Source organism: Antedon mediterranea, chromosome 4, assembly GCF_964355755.1.
Source record: "Antedon mediterranea chromosome 4, ecAntMedi1.1, whole genome shotgun sequence".
Lineage (NCBI taxonomy): Eukaryota > Metazoa > Echinodermata > Crinoidea > Comatulida > Antedonidae > Antedon > Antedon mediterranea.
In genome coordinates this window covers 2,311,607-2,335,364 of record NC_092673.1, presented here as the reverse complement: position 1 = coordinate 2,335,364, position 23,758 = coordinate 2,311,607, and the positions used below count along the sequence as shown (strand labels likewise).

Genomic DNA, 23,758 nt, shown 5'->3' with positions numbered 1-23,758 from the left:
AAAATTCAATCAATAGTAATATTTTCAAAACCGATCGTACTTTAGAGATTTGAAGTAAATAAACTATTTTCATCATGCATTTTTATTAATTTTTATTTAAAAAAAAATTTAACAAAATACAACAAACAACACTACTGAATGCAACTGAAGATAAATAAATTTAAAACATGGCAAAAATAAAAAAGGATGCAAAATTATAAATGATATTCATGACAAAAAAACTAGAAAATTATCTCGACGGATGCGCTACAACATAACATTTGGGCTAGCAGAGCGGTTGCAAAGATCAAACTTACTGTCTTGGACCGTCTTAACGCCCCAACTACCGCCTCCAAAAATTCTGGCTAGTTCACTCGGTGATTTCATTCGTAAGGCAAGGTTTTCTGTTGGATAATTGTCATAGAGGTCAAAGTTCAAAGAATGAAATCATTTGGTAATTATTACAATCGGGGAAATGCGCTTGTCAAACAAATAACTAGAAATAAGGCAAAAATATGATTTATAAAGCAATACGTCCAGGACTGACCAGAAAGTATTTATGACTTTAATACACTGCACTAGGAAAAACATAAAATAACTAAAAGTATGTTCAAAAGTTAGGACTAAAAAATGATTTTGTGCACAAATACTATTAAGTATATTAGTCTAAATTTTCTCAAGCAAATGAAGAAAAATTTACATTATTTAAAAAAAAAGTAACGATAAATTGTTTTTTAACTATCAAGTTTTTACTTAAAATATTATAAAAATCTTGATTTATTTTCTTTTTTAGATGGAACAGAACCTACTAAATAGTATTAAGAACAGTAAACTTATAACCGTATTTAAACTAGGCCAGTATTGAATAATTAACTATGGCATTTGTTGACAACTTCCAGCGTTTACAAACAAGTTAGCATCCATCACAACGGTGTGTAGAATACACAACACACTATTAAAATTTCATTGGCAAACTAGTATAGTGTAAAAACATGCTGTTCATACGCAAGCACGGGCTGTTATCACTTAGCCACATTTTAAGTAAAAACTATTAAATATTTAACTATCGTTATATGGCATATTTGTGATATATTTGTAGGGCAACATCCCACTAGTGATTTTAATGTCTGTGTGTCAGATGTGACCAAGTTTAAACGTAAATAAAATGTATTAGCTCTGTCGTCAGTAAAGACAGATTTTGGTTTTAATTGGTTGATTGATTGTTATTGGTAATTAATAACCAAAGAAAATATTTCATTTCTTAAAAAACTCTATCCTATTATTCTTAAGAAATTCTCATTTATTAAAAAGTTAATCAGATGACACTAAATGGTACTCATAAACAGAAGTAGGCTTAGGAATAACAATATAATTACAATAACTTTACAGAGAATCGGATTATTATCTAATATCAATAAATCACATTTTACTAATAAATATCCATCAAGTATTGTTATGATATAATACTACAACTATACAATTTGGAAGGAGGGTTACAGTAGTATCAGTACAAAAAGTTCATTTCATAAGACAAAAATGACTTTATAAAAAAAGCATCAGTTTTCACTTAATTAAACACTAACCTACCTTACTTAAGTAAACATTTCCAGCCCTGGTTTCTTTCTAAATTCTACCCATTTGGAAATATGTATCCAGGCTAAGGTCATAGGATTCACATGAACTGTGTTAAAATATGTAAAGTCAGATATACAAAAATAGACAAAAAATAGAACTAGCTTAGCACACATAAGGAGAAAAAACATCAAAATCTTAAATAATCAATCTTATATTCTGTAGCTATCTATCAGTCAGCGGACTACTTCACAAGACGACAATATCGCATTCTGCAAAAGCTAATACACATTTATAATCTGTGTGAATAAAATCTACCGGAAATGAAAGTATAAGAACATCTCAAAATGATTGATAATCCGATTAACAAATAATTTTTTCATCTTTAACTTAAATCTTAATATCATAGCGTGTTTTATGTATTTACACTGTTTTTTTTTTTATTTTTACTTTTAAAAAAAGTTGCTCAATGAAAAAAAAAGTTGCTCAATGAAAAAATTTTTATGTCAAGCAATTAGAAATAAAAAAATGATATTCCTAAAATAGACATTATAGAAAAATAACAAAAATCAAGGCTAGAATTTTCGATGATGAAAATCTTGTTTTCCTTAAATATAATTCAGAAGAATTCATTTCATTTTTTATTATCTTTTGTTTCAAATATTGAACTTAAGTTAATGGCACAAACCACCATAACTTGTTTCTGATGCGTTCAACTCACACTTTAAAAAAGGCAGAGTCCAAAATAACTTTATGAACTAATCAATCAAGTAACTTTAAGTATGCTTATCAAGTATTTTGACAAATATCATTAATAATACATTTATTCTGTGAATTCTCAGTAATTATGCCTAAAATTAAACCAAAAAAACCCCACATACCTACTCATAAAGAACATTTAATAAAACATAAGCTATAAACATCTCCCGGTAGTTATTTTGTACTTATTGCTCAAACCGGATCCGCATAATTGTCACTGAATACCCCCTTCAAGATGCTAAACCCGAGTTTTCTGTCAATTCATCACTTTGTACGATTAATCCGTTCACGTCAAGTGACATTTAAAATTGATCTCACTGAGATGTTGTTATTCTTATTATACTAAGTATTGTTAGCATTTTGTTATTATTGCGTCAAGGATGCGTTTTTTTTTTTCTGACAATGAATTTTAAATAAAACTGACGAACAATTGAACATTGTTCATCGTGATGTTAAGCTAAAGTGTCATCTCAAAAATGAATTCAGTCCGAAATATAAACTTTAACATTCCGATGTATTTACGCCTAATTAACTACAGACCAAAAATAACCACAAATTTTTTTCTTTTTAGAAATATCAACATTTTTAACACGATTCTTCTCAACTGATCTAGTTTCATAAACTGTTTTTTTTTTGCAATGTAGGAAATTTGACAATTTGTAGAATTAATGATTTCAAAAAATATTCTCAATCTGTTTATCATTTTGATAAATTTACAATTAAATTCAAATTTATTTCCTTTCTTTTTTCTGATAAAACAATAGTAACAACATTAACATAGGAAGGAGCTAAAAAAAAGTAAGATACTTATCGAGTCCAGTCTCTATAACATAACAATATTTATTTCTTAAACTTGAGTTTAAATTTATTATTTGAAAGATGCAAATGATGATTGTGATGATTAAAGACAAGTGATGAAGATGACAAAAACATGACAATAATGATAAAGTCGACTATAATTATGAATATGGCCATAAAAATAGTGATATAGCTAGTTGACATCCTATATTAAAGATAGCCAATCTTAATGTAGAAAACTTGGTGGATTTTTCAATGGCTAGAAAGAATGATTAAAGTCGGATTAACTTTAATATGCACAGTTATCATCATTATGTCAGTGGGCTGTTATAAATTAAATACTTTGTGTGAGTGTAACCATGGCTTGCCAAGACATAATTCAGCTAAATACGTGATTAAAATAATCTTGGCTAAGTTTATGTATTTGGAAGTGGGAAGTCTAGCTTGTAATTACAGTATTCGGGAGTTTTGATCACAAACTTGCGTCAGATAGAAGCCTACTCACTCTCGAACAATCCACAAGTGGGCATCCAATGAAATGAACTGGGTTATGTGTTATCTTATGAAAAACTAACAGTAAAGTATGTAAGACTGGTTGTATTATTTTATAATTAAATGTTAAATGATGGTGGTTGCACTCCAGTTTAATAAGGCCTTCTGCTGAGCATGATTTTGGCCTTTTTCCAGGACACTATTTCTTCATTAGTGCTCCCACAACATAGCTATGGTTGTCACTACCAACAATAGGCCTTAGGTATTTATAGTTATACCGGAGGTAATTAACCCTATCATACATAGTTATTGATGAATAAACGTAAATTTATTCGACATTAATAAAACTATGTAATAAAGAACAACGATGAAGACAAGACAATTGACCTACTGGAAAGGGAAGGAAGTGTTAGATTATGTTTCAGAGTAAAGAATATCTGGGCAACATTCAATTATACATTATTAGCAGTTAGTATACATCTGTACAAACATAAATTCTAGAATTTTCCAGTTTGTATATTAATATGAAGTAATTTCTTTATTGCACACATCATGACTGATACAAGAAAATGTTTAAAAACAGAATACAACTTCTTACTAATAAAAAGCAATAAATATTTATATAACAAATCAAGATTATCAAAATGAAAAATGGATAGAAGCTTATAGATGGGAGGTGCATGTCTTAAAATTAGGCCGGGTGGACGGATTTTAAGGAGCGTATCTTTGCACATCAGAATAATACCCTTGAATCTTATGCCTGAATTGATGGGGGGTTGCATTATTATACTCAAGTGTGGAAATATACTTGTAAAATGTCTTATCAACCGTTTAAAGTTTAGATCAATAATGAGGTCAAAGAAAGCCATGTGATTGTACAGCACTACGGAAAATCAATGATATCATGTCTTACTGCTAAACGTTTCCGCTAAAGAAATCTTTCTCGGTGTGTATTTAAGAAGCTTTTAGATGTCGTTACAACCTTATAAAGAATGCTTCAAAAGCTACGATATAATAGGGTGCTCTGTTTAAGGGAGACCAGTCTTTTTGACTGATTGGGTCACCCTGGTTAAATATTGTTAATAAATAAATAAATAAATAAATGAATTTACAGTACTTATACACACAATATCTCATGGCAAATAAACAAATTTGTTGTTATTTTGTTGAAGAGTTTTCAACTATCAAAGAATTTCTACAAAATTATTGCAAAATAATTGAAAATGAAAATCTATGTTAGTATAAGTTTTAATATTCTATTTGCAGTTTATAAAATAAATACCAAATCCAAAAAAAATTAATTAATTGTTAACAATTTAGTTGTATCTGCATGCTATTAATATAAACAATAAATATTAGTCAAGATCAATAATCGTATACAATGATGAATTTCTATGTAATCTATTGACATTTCATAATCTGTGCAATGGAATACAAGGCCTTTTCTGCCACAATTCAACATCACATGCTTTGGTTGTACACTTCCCCTCACTCAATGAAACACACTATGTTTCCTGCATCTCAACAGGGTACACAGATATCAAAACGTAAGTTGACCAATCACGAAGAGACAAATCATCCAAGTGTCGCTTGTGATTGGTCAATTTCAAGAGCGTACACCATTATGTTGCGGAACTAAGCTTAAACTACATGTACATACCTTCAGCGATTCGATCAACAGACATCCTGGGCCTTTTTGGTTTCCTCTTATCCATAGGGGAACGAGGCCTCACGTAGGAGCTAATGTCGATTGAGATAGGCGTGTCCACTTGTGGGTCCGGCACTGGGATATCGCCTTCTTTTTTCTCACCACCAGAGAAATGGCAACTACAAATACGTAACTAATACGAAGCAAGGAAGAAATAAAAAATGGAGGGAAAGAAAAGAAGAAAATAATTAATATTTGTTAAATATTTACAAAATAATATGAATTAAATTACACGAGATATAAATTAGTTATTCTTTGTTCTAGGAAAGGGACGGTGTTTATAAACTGACCATTTAATCGGTATTTATCTTATTTATTTAATGTTCAAAATTATAGACATTTAATATCAAAATAGAGTTTTATATTCAAAAAGTTTAACAAATAGTATATAATACAAATAAATGTTAAATTAATATTTAATACCATTGTATACACCAATTATTAGAATATTTAAGCTTAAATCAATAACAACATCCACAAAAAATGGGAAAATAATATATTACCCACAATGCTATTGGAGAAACTAAATGTTACTGAATTATATTATAAAACCACAGGGAATGTAACTAACAGGCTTATGCCAAGTAAACCAAATCCAACATAAAACATCCCAGAAATAATATACATAATAATCAGAACGTGAACACCATTATAATATGTATTTTAGCTGCATGTACACCGCGATAGATAGCCTAAGAATAAATTTGGCATGAGTACTGTCGATATAGTCCCAATCTGAATCACTCTTCCTTCCTTTGCAGTAATAACTTTCCAAACATAATAATAACCAAAATGTTACCTCTTACAATGTTTACAACATGAATTATGTATCCAGCAAAGTCGCTTAAAAACTACGGTAAAAATCCTCACTTAGAGTAACATGATCGTAATAAGCTTTGCAACTGGTTTGAGAAAATAACCTATGAGTTGGCTCTACCAAACACTCACGGGACCAACAACCAACAATCTATGCCTAGTTTCATTCATATCTTCCTTCCTTTCACATATTTCTACTTTTCCTTCCCCAACTCACTTAAATATGAGCTGTTACACATTACAAATCGAAATTGACATTGTAAATTATCGAAGGAAAAGCCAGAAAACTAATTTAATCAAACTCAAACATGGCAGATAAAACTACCTATCTTTAACAACTGAATAAAATTTATAGAACGCCAAATACAAATTAACATAAATGATCGGTCTTCATATAATTAATAATATAATACGTATAAATTGGTTTATCGTGAATTTAAAAGTATAATTCAAAACATGTTGTTTAATAAATGATTGTTTAAAAAGATTCTCATTAAATATTAATAATTCAAATGTATAAACATCTTGTTAAAATAAGCTTTAAACATTATAAGGATATTTAATACTTGCTATACATACAGTGCTAATTATTGTTACTAATTATTATATATCAGTTTAATTATGGTCATTTTTTTAAATACACCTTTAAATTTCCATCAAAAAATGTTTTAAAAATACAAATAAAAAACATATTTCAATAAAAAATTTTAATTTGAAATCTAATTCCTTTCCCTACCGCCTCCTTAAAAAAAAAAAAAAAAATGAATAAATCACTGAAATATCTCTTGTCTTCAATAAACTAAAAGATGCAACATTATAAGATAATAACACATGCCATAAACCATTCTCATACAAGACGCAACATTGGGGTTTGTCATACAAAGCATAAAGAAAAAACAACGTGCAATATTTGGGATGACAAGGCATTCATAATGCAGTATACTTAACCAGTTGGCTGTAGGCTGACGAGGTAAATATTGTTACCCTTTTTGGTATACTTTTAACCAGTTGGCTGTAGACTGACAAGGTGAATATTGTTACCCTTATTGGTATACCTAACCAGTTGGCTGTAGGTTGACGAGGTGAATATTGTTACCCTTACTGGTATACCTAACCAGTTGGCTGTAGGTTGATGAGGTAAATATCGTTACCCTTTTTGGTATACTACTTAACAAGTTGGCTGTAGGTTGACGAGGTGAATATCGTTACCATTTTTGGGTCCTTTTCATTATAGATTAAGTAGTATCAGTCGACTCTCCATAAACCATACTCTCCCAAAAACTAGATTTTCATTTTTGGCAAACCAAAGGTTTTGGGAAAGTTGACAAAACCTCTATTTACATTATTTCTTATTCTTTCTTAAAAGGTATTAATTTAATTTTAAATTCTATTCTAATAAATGAATATTCTTTGGTGAAAAAGTATGGTACGATATGTTATACATTACTAGTATGCATTTCATTTACTAACAAAGAACTACATATATATCATCATTTCTATATTTATCAAAAAGTTTACTATATGTGGAAACCAATCTTACAGTATTTGACACTAAAATCTAGATCTTAATGCTGAAATGTTCCATATGCTTTTGGAGAAGGGTTTAATAATGGATGGGCTTAAGTCAAGAATAGGCTTATCCGAGTTATTAAAGACACCTTCCCTACAATTTGTGACGTTTTGTAAAAATAATACATATATATTACTTTAAAAACATTAAACCAGGTCATTCCTTGTCTTAAATGTACGTTTTATGGTAAATTATGATAAAAAGTGAGAAACAATGCACTACCTAAGTAGCTCACGGCGACTGACCTCTCGTGGACGGTCTTTAGGCCTAGCCTAGTCAGGCTTAGTTTTGTAGGCCTAGCTGGTAAACATCGGTAACGTACGAACATCGTACGCTAGCTATATACCTGGCCTGACGTTGTATAGCTGCTGCATTGTCTTTCTATTTTTGCCAGACTCCGTTGATACAAATTGGGGAAAACCGGTATTTTCGCTGAAAAGTTAGGAGTCTTCCATTTGTTTTGGCCTCACGATCGATCGAAAAGTGGGTGAATTACAGAAGAAAAACAGAAATATCAATCCGCGCGCAATGCATTTTGGGATTTATAGCGGGCCGCTATAATGATTAGAATCGACTTATTTTTCACATTTTTAACCATTTAAAGACGAAAAAAGTTATTGCAATAGGACCATATAGTATTATTTTTTCATTAAATATAGTTTGTGATCTTAAAATAGATCTAAAAAACGTAGGGAAGGTGTCTTTAAGCTCTGTCTACAGTTTGACAAAAAAGTGCCCAAATATGGTAGTGATATGTATATGAATGTATATATGTATATATAAAAATGTCCATATATTTATGTTGTTGTTGTGTATATGTTCATTTTTTTGTCACATAAATTTTGATAGTGTAGACAGAGCATTAGTATGCTATCTTTAAGATACTGTATGAACTTAAAGCATCATATAGAAGAATGATTATATCTATTTAACATGTAAACGAGTCTACAATAATAGTTGCAATGCCCCATGGGATGACAATTTATTGATTGAAATGAATTAAGAGGTCAAAGGTCAATGTACAGGCTTGTATGGTTATGCTAATTATTTAATTAAATTCTTTAAATGACAAAGAAATTGATTTAATGTACAAGAGAATAATGAACTCAAAATGAATGCGTTTACTATTATTAGGATTAAGTTATCTTTTAAAAATTAATTTTGTAAAAGTATTATTTAAGTGAATTTTCTTATAATTTAAATGACATTTATTTAAAAAATGTTTCCACAGGTAATTTGTACATTATAATAAAACATTAATGATACAAAACAATCAGTACTTATAAATTAATAAGTTATTTATTTTCAAATTGTATGTTGCGTAAAGGATGCTCAATGAACTAACTAGTAAGTGATTATCATTTATTGGAAAAAGGACTCATAAATTCATCTAAAACACAAATCAACAAAAACAAGGATGACAAAAAAAGATAGTTTGTTATGCTGTCAAATTAAGTTGATTATGAAGAAGGATATGTCAAATATGATGGTTATTAGATAATACGGTAATAATCAACGACAACAAGAATAGTGTCAGCTATTAGTTTACTTAGTACTGTAGTAACACTTTACCGCGGCCAACAAATTGCTAGCGGCATAAAACGACCATAATGCTCGACACTCAATCAAAGTGTTTGTATCTATTTCAACGATAGTATAGGTACCTCACATTGTACAAGCAGTACATAAGCAGTTAGGGATGGACTCGATGATTGATGAAAGTATGACCGAAAGCTGACATAATACTGAGGAGATCCCTAAGGCTAAGATTGTAAATACTTTGATGGATTTCTTGGGACAAAATTATGCCTTTATTACGTATTGAACTAAATAATAGCACAAGTTTGGTACGTTTACGAAAACAAGCGATTGATAAACAAATTAGTTGAGTAATTAAGACTTTTAGGATGGGTAATTAACTAATTACCCAATTCATACAAACTAACAATAATAGCAATAACTCTCTGTTTGAAATCTCAATATATTTTTTACATTTTGAACATATGGGAGAATATTTCAAATAACATATGTTATTTATCTATTTATACATTAATGATTTCATTTGTAATAATGGTGCATCATACTTTGTATTTGACGTGGTAGGACAAGATCATCTATATTTAATCATGTTATATATTTATATTCATTGGATATACATAATTTTAAAATGTTTACCATTTTATACGTACTTATATTAAAAATAATTATCCGCCTTCTTAGACAAAATAAAACCACAGCAAACATTTTGTGAGGGGCGGTGGACGGGGTAACAGCAGAGACAGTATTGTAAAACTACTTTTATATTGAGCACAAATTCCAGTATAACGGTCAAATAAAAAATTGTGGGACATAGGTGTAGCATTTAGGAACCGTTTACACTCAAGATTTAGTTTTAATTTTTATTGTTACATGTTTACCTGTATGTCGTTTTGTGAAGGTCCCTAATGTCCCAGCTTCGGCTGGATGAACCACCCTCGTAAAATATTGTTGATATAAATAAATAAATCAAATTGGTTCCTTCTTGGATGCAACACAAGGACGTAAGCGCGCCACAAGTAATTTGACCAATCACGATGCAATGGATCATCCAAACTGTCTCTTGTGATTGGTCAATTCACTTGCGTTGTGTCTATATCATTGTGTTTAAGTGGGAACCAAATTTAAAGCAATGCACCCTTGATTTTTATCCCGCCATGGCACACAAGTGTGAACATAGCTTAATATTAAAAGAAACCCATCTGTTTTTTTCGAATCTCTAAAATGATCAAACTATAGTTGATTAATTTCTGTTGAGTTATTTTTACAGACACCTTAAATTTTTCCTCGATTTCGATTACTACTTTTTTAATTTTTTAGTAGCATCAATAAATCTTTGGCAAGTGTCAATAAAGCTTTTAGTGCAAATTAAGCAATACATCATCTACCATCTAATTGATATTATAAGGTTCAAATTTTCAGAATACAGTTGACTGGCAGGTTAGGATTAGGGGAAGAATAGACTTTTTATGGCATGCTACCAGACTCTATTGTTTATTTGCACATGACTTTTTAACAGTAATGTTTTATTTGCTCAATGGGAACAGACGCCTAAATATCAACACCAGTGTTTGGTTTAGTTCAGGTTGGTCAGCTGACCAATGATCAGTAAAACCCATGGCGGGCTAGTGTAACCAGTTTAGTTACTGACCCGATAATGGGAGCTAAAAATAACTTTAAATTTGACCTTTGAACATCCTTAATGTAAATATATAAAAATTACTGGGAAAGTATAATTCACTAAAGAAGTTATCACAACGCAGAATGGTTTGTAGGCATGCCCAGTTATTTGTTTCGCTCTGTTGATTTACTCTTATGGTATTCGTGATTGCCAATTCCTACACAGGTTATATTAAAAAGGTAAAGATGAGTCGTATGAAATCTTTCCTCCTTTTATTCTACAAAACCGTTAATTTCAATATTTGTTTACAGAATATTTGTATTTTAAAGACATTGTATGATTTTGGATACAAATAGCATTTTTGTTATAAATGGATGTTTAAATTTCCAGTTTTTTTTTTAATGAGAGCTCAATAAAGTGATCTGTCTATAGCAGTGGTTAAGACAGAGACTAAATGGTTAAAGCACTTTATATCATTTAATATAGGGAATAATTGAAAAATACTTCCAGAACAGCAGACTTCTATAAACAAGAAAACCATAAGTTATAACCTATATTTTAATTTCAAAAATCTAGATTATCAAAATGTGAATAAGTAGGTACTAACAAACAATACCAGTGTATAATGGTAAACTATACATTTATCCTAAATTTTACCAGGGTAGCCTACCTATTGAAAAAAAGAGGTCTTTCACAAGACCCTGGAAAAAACTATAACAATAATATAAAGATATTGTCTGGAGTGTTTACACACCCTTTGAATCTCCTGGTGACCTCGGAAAAAGTTTTTAAATTATAAGGAAAAAAGAGTAATTATTATTCTAGGACAACGCATTTCCTTTAAGTTGAAGACTTCCGGAATGTTACTGTGAATTGAATGTGTAGTGATATACAGCCTAGACTGAAGTACCTAAATAACAGGAAAACACATTTTAATTTGCTAACCAGCCTTTTCATTATTGAATAGCCTAAGCTTGAAGAATTCCTGCAGCCATTGTTTGCGATACTGCACACTTTAATTGTATTCTCCTACCACCACTTACTGCACAGTTTTCGTATATAATTATGTATGTTTATTTTTTACAGTAAATTGTAAATAACAACATCATACTGTACAACAAATATTTGTAAAAATTACATAAGAAAATTTCAAATTATATATTACACTTTCTAATTCAAAAATATTAAAGTTTTAATAAAATCTTTAATATACAGTATACCATAACAAATGGTTTTTGGGAGTTTAAGTCCATTTAACAAGAATGTAGGTCTGTCTATTATTGTACTAACACATATATATAATTTTCATTAACTAATACAAAAATCAATCAATTAATTCATCACTGTTATATGAAGTATTGTTATAATTTTATTTTAACCTAAACTAGACAAAATTCATCCTCCCATCATTCAAAATTAACAATTTAAAAAAACAGAACACACTATGTTCTATTGATTTTATATAAAAAAAGAAATTCTACAAATATCTTTTTTTTATAATTCTAATTTTATCAACATATTTACACCTCACTAATTCAGGAAAGTACATTATACACAGTTATTAAACATACTAGAAAAACTATTGAATTTAAATAAAGAGCTTTAAATATATATAATCTTTTCAATGCTAAATAAAGGTATTTATAACTGAAATACATTGTAATATTCTTGAGAGTTCATAGCAAGGTCCTTAAAAAGGAATTACCATAAAGGGCTAGATCGCCAAATAGAACAAAGACTTAATATTGATGGGTATTTAGTTTAACTTGAAAAGGAAGCAGAGAGTAAGACCTTATATTCTGAAACAGGGTTGTGTTGATAGAAGTCGAGCCAATTGCATTTCGTTACTAGAATGAGTAAATAAAAAGAGCCCTACTGTACCAACTGCTTGGCCTCTACATATACCAAACATAATTGTCTTTTATTGTTAATTTGCAAAGGAAAACAATATAAGATGGGAGAGGGGGAATTGGAATGATATACATGGGATCTCCACAGAATATGTGATTCTTTTTTCAAGGGTTGCTTCAAATGCCTCTGATTAACATAAAAGGTAAAGGTGAGTCCCGTGTTCTCTGAACGTAGGGGAATGAGCTCATTGTACTAAGATTAACATAAAGCTACCATTTTAATTCTAACACAGAGAGGAGAGAGAAACATCCACATAGAGAGAAACATCCACATATACAGTACCTTCCCATCTAAATTTGAATGATTAAAATTCATCCCTGCATCTTATGCGTATAGATTCATTCTACCGGTACCACAATCTTAAAACCACCGAGTGGTTAGGAAGAGGACCTAAGCTCTGTCTACACTATCAAATTTTATGTGAGGAAAAATGTAATGTGCCCATATATGGACATGAAGATGACCATATTTGGGCACATCACACTTTTTTTTGTCAAACTAGTTCATAGTGCAGACAGAGCTTTAGATTCTCTGATGAATTTAACACTAAGATATTTTTTTTTGCTAATTTCGATGTGGTAAAACAGAATATTTCAGATAATTTGCTCCTAACATATTAATATAATTTTATTATTAAGAAATATCTCTACATATTAGTTACATCAAATTGCAAATATTAAAATAAATATTATAATGTAATCAGGACATTTAATAGCATTTATTGTCTAACTAAACATTCTTAATGAACTGTAGATTGACTATTAGCAATTAAACATTATGTCTATGTGACCTCTTCATCAAATTATTAACTTGCTTATACAATACATAACGACTATGATTACTGTATGTGCATAATAACTACTATTATATAACACCTATATAAATTCCTGTCATTTGATTGGACGAATGTGGGTCACATGGCGTGCAATAGTACGCACTATTCAACGATCGTTAAATAGTACTTTTTGAAACATTTTTGTGTACGAAAAAAAAAACGTCTCGCGGATGAAAAAAAATCTAGTACACAAATTATCCTATGATATGGCTATGTACTGTGAAATACAACAGCGCCACCTGTCGTCTGGTCTCAGTTTCATTTGTAAACACCACCGCGAGATATGCAACAGCAGCAGATATTTGTGTACGATTTGGACATTATGTACTAATTTCATTCAAAAAGGCATTTAAATTAGCTTTAGATCGTTTTTAGGATTTTGATTAATTAATGGGGACATCCCTACAAGACGTGGAATTGTTGGAAAAACCATAATTAGCTTAGATAAGTTCCAATTGTCTGTCGAAGTTTTGCCTTTCAGCCAAGCTAGTACTAGGCTACTAGGTCTAGCCTAGGCCATGCTAGTATTAGGCTAGGCCTAGCCTAGGCGTTTTAGCCTTGCTAGGCCTAGGATTGTTTGGTCGTTTGTTGACATAATTAACACAAAAGTAGGTGTGTTTACGAAATCCATATAAATATAACATTTAATATAACATTATTAAAAACCAAATGTTACTGTTTTTAATCAAATGTGTGTGAATGAAATGTAGTAAGCTTTGGCTAGGGCTACCTTTTATTTGATTCAAATAACTAGAATTTATTTAGATGTTATATAAAACAAATAATGAATGTTTTGTATTCGTGTAATGGTACAAATAATGGCACTTGGTGAATGATGAAAGGTTATATCAACTCGGCTTTGCCTCGTTGATATAACCTTTCATCATTCACCTCGTGCCATTATTTGTACCATTGCACTCATAAACATTCATTATTTGTATACTATAGTGTAGTATGTGCTCTTGGGGTATCTCACATCCAAATAAACATAACATTAAAAACTCCTGTATAACTCCAATTAATAATACAATTAATAAAGAAATCATAATAAAACATCCAAATGTAATTTTATACTCTTGTACAGTATTTTAATAATTTATATTTTGCGGCTAAAAAACATCATTGAGGTTAACAATTGCTTCTGTGATTAAAATAAGTTTTTATAATATTAATTCTGACCGAATTAGGATGAAAGGCTAAATTTTCGGCCTAAATGTAATCTGGATAACAATTTACATTTAAAGATTAGTGTTTTTAAACAATCTTAAAGATTCACAATATAAATTCATTAAAATTTATCATTTATTGTTAATGTTTTTATTATTAATTATTATATTATCGGCTTTTTAATTATTTGTATTTTTAATAATCTACCATGTATTATTAGTTGTACCCAATAATACATGTCAATCAATTTGATTGGCAGACATCACTCCTTGTAATTAGTGAATTGCATCGAAGATATAAGAATCTTGTTATAAGCATCCTGCCAGTAGCTGCTTGACAACACGTGCAATGGCGTGTAAACATACGTGTCATACAATCGCAATATTACAAATCAATTCTCGTTCTGAACCGTAGCCTACAGCTTCCAAGGGCGTACATGCATGTTCTGATCAAAAACCTTAAAGCACGTGCGGAAATGCTCTGATGTGACCTAGCTAGCTTTTGCCATATTGTCTTTTAATTATATTATTGGGATATTTTATGCATTCTTATCTGCTGTACAGTACATGCAAAATGACAAGGTTGGATGTCGAAAGACAAATTATGTTTTTCGTTTAGGTTCTTTAAAACCATAGAATACTGAAATATTATTTATGTCTACACACGCGCGCCACCTATTTGTGAAATGAAAAAAAAAAAGTATGGGGTGTAGGAAAAAGGGCTTTACTGGTTACATTTATAATTCAGTGATAGTTGTTTTTAGGTGAAATTTAAAAGAGGTTTGGTGATCTTATTAATTTCTTGAGAACAATAATCAAATAATTAAAAAAATGGGGGCTGGGGAAGGGCTGTATTGATATGGTTGAGGTGGTTATATTGTTTAGGAATTATTTAGTATTATCTGCGTATAACAATGGTTTATTTTTTAGTTCTGGTTTGGCATGGATTAATATTTTTGCAATTTACACATAGTACAAATTATATAGAATGGTATAAGTTTTGAATTTATTTATCTTTAAAACAATATATTGCTACAGTAGTGTGGCCAACACTACACACATTTGAATAAATGTATTCTGCAATCGTAGAACACTTTGTGAAGGAAATATTTACGAACTGTTCTTAATTTAAACGAGCGTATTGCTAATCGAAACGAAAGATAATATACACTACTTTAATAATGCATTCATTTTGTAGCAATTAGGTAAAAACTCTCAAATTATCATTCTCTTTTGCCTATAAACAGACAGTTACAGATGTGCTTCTTATTTGATCAATATCAGGTATACGGCGTTTGAAGACAGTTCAAGAAGTCAGAACTAGGATCTAAATCAGCTTACTCTATCTCAGAATCCAGTTCACCTCTTGGGAAAGGTCAAAATATGATGATGGTGGTAGAAACCATCATTGTAAATTGTATCGAATATCATTGACGACAACGAAGCATATTTTTACATCTTACAATAAAAGCAAATAACTCGCAATATACTATTGAAAATTCTATGCTTAATGAGTATTAGTATTACTATGATGTGTTATACATTACTTTACATGTCTCATTATCTCTCTTAAAAATAAAAGTGATGTTTATTTTTGGCTGTTATATATTCCAGAATATTCCTACATTATATAAAATTTCCTAACCTCCTATTCTATTTATTAGCAAATTTTTTGTTTATTGCAGTTTACAAAAAAAATAATAATATTTTACAGTGCGGACATTTTCTAATGATCTTAACAGCATCATATCTACCAATAAGTTACTTCAAAACACTAACTATTTTTGTTTGTTACATAACTTAATCTTTCAAAATAAATCCAAAAGCAAATTACTGAAAAAATGACAATGCTGTGGGTATCAGTGGCTGGATCTCAATGGCGATACAAAAAAAAAGTGAAAATCTAAATCAAAACGATAAAAACAGCTAGGAATATTAGCAGAGCTTTCGGGCAACACTAGCCCTTCATCAGTGCAAATGAATCTTTTAATATATAAACGTTTACTACAGGCATTAGAAGCAATTCTAAACAGCCCGGTGAATTAGTATGAATAAACAAAGGGAAAGCTAAAGTAGTCCACTACAATCAGAAATTGTTCCTCCATAAGCATCTAAATACCAATAGACAATGTTACCAAGCTAGAATAAACTTAATGACAGATGGTAGCGAAGAGAATGAGCGCAAACAGCCTAGTAGTACGCGCTTTCATTATACAGTGGACCTAAGCCCATATCCCCAGGAGGTTCGGTGATGTGTATGTAGCCTACAGTGACGTTTAATGCGACGAATAATTCATTATGTTGATCGTAAAGCTTGGTTCATACAGACACATTCTATACACTTATTTTATCTGTGAAAAGATGATTCTACAGATCAGTGATGATTATTTTTTGTTGTCAATCAATAATGATGATGTCTTTTTTTTTTTGTTTATTATATTTAATTATTATATTTAATTATTATATTTAATTATTATATTTAATTATTTTCTGTATTCAAGAATTATTCTAATGTAATTCATGGGTCAGTTTCTGGGTTTCTTCAGTGGGTTTAAAGTTTGTGAGAAACTCTTTTTCATGAAAATATTTGCAAACATAGAGTTTAGTTTGTTGGTCAATTGTTGGTGTTAGACCAAATTTTAGGTTCAGACAATGAGCTTTGATTCTGTTAACACAGAAATGTGCATTTAAAACCGTTTGGTATGGTCTTCTTGAAAAAAAATCTAAAATAAATTTAATATCAAAGCTGGATGACAGAAAATGATGTAATGCATAATTTACTGAAGTCCAAGGTCATCGCTAATGTTTATAACATTGTCACCAATGCTAAATTACACAAATTTGGATGTTCCCACTTGAGGGCAGGCTTTATGGAATGTACCATTATCTGACAGGGGTGTTTAATAAGTGTTTTAAATATATTTCAGTTGTAGCTCTCTTCTCTGAGATAATAGTTCAATGTCGGTTTATCTTATCTTATTATATGAAATATACTCAGTATCAACGGTAACCTAATACTAATTCTATTTTTTTTGTTGGCAATTAATTGAAAATGTCTATATACTGTATTTGAAATGTTTGCTGCTTGTTTGTTTATTGTATTAACGAAAGAATGAACGAAAGTTTGTTAGGACAAAAGAGCAGAACAGACATTATATTAATATTAAAAACTTTACATTACCAAAACTAAAACTCAACACAATAGTCAGATTCATAACAAAATGCATTGCAATGACCATTTGAGTCCTCTATTACTAAACTATAACTGAAAAATTGTTTTTATTTGAAAATAAACAAAAAAAAAGATTACAGCAATATTATTATTATGTTATGAACGATTGCTTATTTTTCTTTAGTTAAAATGAATACTGCTGTACGGAAAATACTAAAATAACTACAGCTTACTGTACACCTTTGTATCTGATGGGTGGTTATTCGACATAATTTGTTAAAACTAAAGTTAGTTCTCCTTTATAATGAATGTTTTGTATTACAAACATTATTAAAAAGAAATAAGTTTGCGATCTAATAATGTTTCATTTATACCTTTTTTATTGTCAATAAAAATCACTTGCAAACGGTCAACTCTTGTCCAAAATCAGCAACTGATAACCTTGCAGAAGGGGTAGAGAAAAAGAAATCATAAAACAAGGAAGAACAAATTATGAACACAAAAAAATATAGGAAAGGTTAAACGAAATTAAACGAAATGAGTAAAACACATAAATGGCGTAAGCAAATGTTTTTAATTTCTACTAATTTGTGAAGCGTGGTGAAGCTAAAATAAAAAATCAAAACTGCTGGTGAAAAAGGTGTGAATTCTAAAATGGAAAAAAAATATAAGATTTTAAGCTAAAATAGAAAACTGTAATGAAAAATTAATTTACTAAAAAAAACTGTTTGTTAGAATCTATAACTAGAATGTGATTATCAAAAAAGTGTTAATAAAACTGAGAAAATGTTATTTGTTTGTATCATGGATGTAGATTTCAGTTTGGATGGACAGTAAAGTCTCAATTCTCAAAAAGACTATCGTGCCTTTAACCATTCTTAATTTGTGTGCATTCATTGTTCCCTTTATCACCAAGGTAGGTCCCAGTATAAGCTACAGTAAATCCATGCGTAATGTAAAATATATTTAATAAGTTATTAATGTGTGTATAATATTATATTTCAGTAATAATTTAATGTGTACAAATGGTGATGAATTCTTGGTGAAAAATATCTTAACTAGCAATATGAAGAGAAGCATAGATGGAGTGCAGAAGCAATGTTGTGTTTGCTGTGTACTGTTAATCACACAATTAAAAACTACATTGTTACTATAACTACTGTACACACTTAACCCAAAGCGCACTCTGTATGTTCTGTCTGTAAGCCAACTATAAACTATACTGCTGGTTCTACTGTGCATCATTTACTATTAGTACTGGCCCTAATATTTTAATCATATACTGTACTCTTGTAGTACTTTAAAAAGTCTTCAATTTTAGGTATCGCCATGTACCGTAGTACAAGTTGATTATTGGGAACAGTTTTCTTTTTTTTTAAAGATTTAAATGCAATACATCTGGAGTCTAGTTTACAACTGTAGTCCGCCCTCTATAGTCAATTGATCCTCACGTTTTCCATTGGATTCAAAAAGTTATTAGTTATATTAATTATAATACCGTGCATTTAGAATAAAAATAAAAAGATCAAAATGCTTTTGCGGTCACACCTTTCTGATTTGGTAACAATCATTTGTAAACAAAGACGAACCCAACAAGATGTTGAAGTGCACTATTAACCAATGTTGGTAGACTAGTGATCCTTTTTACCAACAAAACATAATACCGTAGCCAGGATTTATACAAGGAGATTCACTTTGTCCACAAAGGGGTAAAAAAGTAATGAACTAGGCTAGTTAGGCCTGTTTACAATCATTTTTATGCTTGTCTCTAGTTTGAAAATGGCAATTTTCCCTTGCTTGAACCCCTTCTGGCTACGGGCTTAGAATGGCCTGAGAAATCTGTAATCACCAAGCGGATTTTACACAATCCAATCCATACCATAACTGTTTCCGGTTGATAGTTTGTTCATTTAAAAATATGACTGCAAAATGATTCCATACCAGCTATATGTAGATTTAATTAACTATGCATCCTTGACAGAAATTCTTTGGGATTCACTGAAAATTAAGTACCACACTGTTGATAATGCAGATCTAAATGATTAGGTGGTTAGTGTTATGGAATGTGACAAACTGTACCAGTGATGTGCAAGCAAAGGTAGAGATAGTAGTACAGTACATGCAGCATGCTATACAACATACAGTACAATATACAACAACGTTCACATATAGTGTCAATACAATTTAGTAAATTTTATAAAATTGGACACATTTATATTGTAAAAGTGTACAATTACAATAAGGTGAATTTTTGAAGATATGCGCTTATAATAAAATCTAACCGATTGCGGTTACCGCATGCGCGACTAGATTTGCAGTTTTCGGTTCCAAAAAAAGTAATAAAACACGGGCAACTGAAAGCAACTAAGCTTATGTCGACATGTGTCCAGTTGCTCGGAGCGCTTACGTCGACACAGTTTAGTTGAATGTCGACATAAGGGCACCTTCTCCGAAGACTAATGCATACTGATTTTTGACAAAAAGCAAAACAATAAATTTTGGTTTTTCTTATTCAATGGATTGGAAAATGAAATTCATTTATACTTTTCATCTTCTAAACTTTGTTTTTTACTGTAAGATTTATACTGTAAACTAGATTTGAGAGCAACAGTCTGGGAGGTAATAGCTGAGAGATACAAGCCATCTTCACGTTATGTAATAATATTTCAAATGAGGTTTTGATTGTAATCATAGATGCAAGCATTGTATTTGACACTGTCTCGATTTAAACATGCATTTTCTGAAGCAAGACAAACTATCGTAAGCGTCATTTTATTTCTACCTGCCCAACTATAGTCTCCTCTGTTCGGCCAATAGCTTCTAACCACTTCTCGCGCAAAACAGATGGTCTCTTCGGGACACGATAAAAATGGCGGGGATCGTCAGTTCCCTTGTAACGTGAACGAAATTTGCAATTAGGAAAACCGCATGTTGTCGGCATGACTCAGTAGAAGACCAATCTGTGAACAGATAGAAAAGTAGTTAATTAATTTATTGATACAGTTACAATCTTTTGTCTTTAATAATAAATATACCGAAAAAACTTGAGAAAATAATCCTAGGGTCTTCTTAAGCCCTGTCTACACTATCAAACTTTATGCGAAAAAAAAATGTGCACATGTATGGAAATGATGATGTCATATCACTACCATATTTGAGCACATCGCTACCATATTTGGTATCTTTAGGATCCAAAAGATCTCAAATACGTTCCTAATCAATTCAATTTGGCAAACCTTTTTGAGACTGTATTAAATTATGAGAATGGACAATTTGTACGACGATGATGTTATGTTTACAACAATCTCGTACAATTCTAGAAACAAAGACAAATTAATTTATTGATTCCTGTATTTAAGAGAACAATATATTCACACACAAACGTACAATAGCAATGCAAAAAGGTAATAAAGAATGCATCATAGTAGAAGCATACCAAATTGGAATAATAAGTTCTATTCATCAATCACAGAAAGTCATCAATATAAATGATTACAAATTATTCTAATATTTGTTAGTTGGCAGGCTTCATACTGATTAGAATACTAATCACAGAACAATGACTTTTAAAGAGGAATTTATACTTTAACATTTCTATTGCATTTGCAATAACAATGGATTAATTGGCTGTATTGTTTAAGGACTTAAAGTTGCATGGCAAATAAAGTATGCCAGGTGTTTTCAAATAGGAACGAAGTAAAGCTCTGTCTACACTATCAGACTATTTTGACAAAAAAGTGTGACATGCTCAAATATGGTAGTGATATTCTCAAATATGGTAGTGTTATGACATCATCATGCCCATGCCCATATACTGTATGGGCACATCACAATTTGTTGTCACATAAAGTTTGATGGTGTAGACAGAGCTTTAAGGTTGAGAATGTCTTGTGATGTTTTAATTGTTGTACTACAACCATCTTTAGCGTTCTCCAAGACATCTTTGCTGTGTTCTCCAAGACCTCTTTGCTGTGTTCTCCGAGGTCTGCCATCTCAAAATTTATAAGTAAAAAGTAAATCTTCTTCACCACAATCAACACATTTATTATATCAACATGGTAAAAATGCATACACAGTTTCCCTTTAAACTGTTTTTTTTTTTCAGAATTTTGATCAGAAGATAACATTATTTATACCCAGGTTTTTTGCAGAATTAATATGAAGATAAGTTAGTGCTTCAAGAATAAAAAGTTATAGACAATAACAAATGCAACTGAAAAAATTAAAATATATTTATTAACATTATTTAACAAGCCTGTACACTTTTTATCAATCATTTTGATTTTATAAATTTCTTATTGTATACTGTCCAGTATAATGAATAAAAAAGCATACAAAAATTAACTGTAAATTAAAGAAAATGCCAATTATGTTTGAAGGTGAAAACATATAATATACTTTAATTAAATAACAATACTGTACATCAATGTTAATGAATTGGACATACTTGACAGGAAAGCTATGTTTAATGACTACAAAATTTTATTCGTTTTTTACTAATACTAAGTGTGGTGTGTGCATTTTATATTAAGACATTTTAATTACTGTACATTTTAATTAAATTTCCAAATCTTATTGGATGTGATGTTTATGAAGTTATGTATAGGTTAAAAAAGATCAGTCCACATTCATGTTTATATGCCAACTTCTCACATTACATCACAGATTTCCAGGCCAGTTCAGGGAAGGAATTTGGTACCAAAGTGACAAGGATCATTGCAAAATGTATGCCAAAATATTTCACACTGTAGTAGTAGAAAACACTAACGATTAAATTTTTAAATTAATTTTTATAAATATAGGACAACAAATTATTTGCATCAAAGAAAAAGGTATGACAATGAGGACCTGGTATAAAATCATGTAACAACTATCACTGGAATGTGCTGACCTGGTAAATACAATGCCACACCAAATTATGCACACACACAAAGGGGTAATTCATATTTGATACCACAAATATGTAACATAAATAAACTAATTTAAATCTATGAATAACATTAGCGTTATATTTCACGAAAGTTTAGTGTTACGACTTTGGATTCTGTTTCAAGACTGATTTGTATTCTTTTCTTTGTTTAAACTAAAATTATTTTGTTATCTATTTAAAATGAATGTTGGTTCAGTACATGACAAACATTAATTAATTCGTAATAATTTTAAACATAATTTTTTGTATGGGTAATTTTTTTTATTCAGTTTCTTAAATGAAAATAGTTAAAGCTTTTTAGAGAACATTTAAATCTCTTTATCACCTCGAATAAAATTAACACTGTACAGCTTTGGTAGGGGGTATAACATTATGTAAAGAATTTAAAATACCCTATGATTTATAAATATTTGGAGCGAAGTGCATTGTGTTTGTCTAGACATAATCTGCTAAAGGGTTAGAAGTGTCTCTAACTTTTTATTGCTATTTAAGTACAATTTAAAATATTCATATTTCTTTAAATAATAAGTATTATAATATATAAATAATTTCTTTGAATTTGAGACTAAAAAATGAATGAACATAAATATTATAGCTACAGGTAGTCTCTCTCATACAGCCCAGTAAAGTCATTTCAAATAGACTGAAATTTAAAAAGTTTAATACCAAAATAGCTTAAATCAATTAAATTATCTTTAATGATTAAATATAACAAAATTGATAAAATACAATTATTGATTTGATATCATTGGGAAATAAAGAATAATAATTATTATAATTATTGGTGGTATTCCGAAGTTCTTTGAGACTTTTCTGGTATCAATTGCTTTTCCTGTTTTTTGGCCCATTGTACTATACGAACAATAGGCTTATTTCATGTTTATAGGGAGTGG

General features: G+C 30.1%; 1 protein-coding gene across 4 annotated transcripts in view; it reads right to left on the bottom strand.

Moving 5' to 3' along the window:
• The window catches only part of LOC140046202 (C-terminal-binding protein 1-like), a 72,555-nt gene that overhangs the window by 23,876 nt on the left and 24,921 nt on the right, over window positions 1-23,758 (bottom strand). For 2 of the 4 annotated variants that reach the window (XM_072090762.1, XM_072090761.1), the window contains exons 2-4: window positions 20,718-20,895; window positions 5,261-5,441; window positions 297-383 (exon numbers count right to left, since the gene is read on the bottom strand). In XM_072090762.1, the coding sequence (XP_071946863.1) occupies window positions 297-383; window positions 5,261-5,441; window positions 20,718-20,876 (427 nt within the window). In that variant the 5' untranslated portion in view covers window positions 20,877-20,895. Of the gene's footprint in view, window positions 1-296; window positions 384-5,260; window positions 5,442-18,309; window positions 18,377-20,717; window positions 20,896-23,758 lie in introns of those variants that run through there. The other 2 variants (XM_072090765.1, XM_072090764.1) reach the window with 2 other exon arrangements.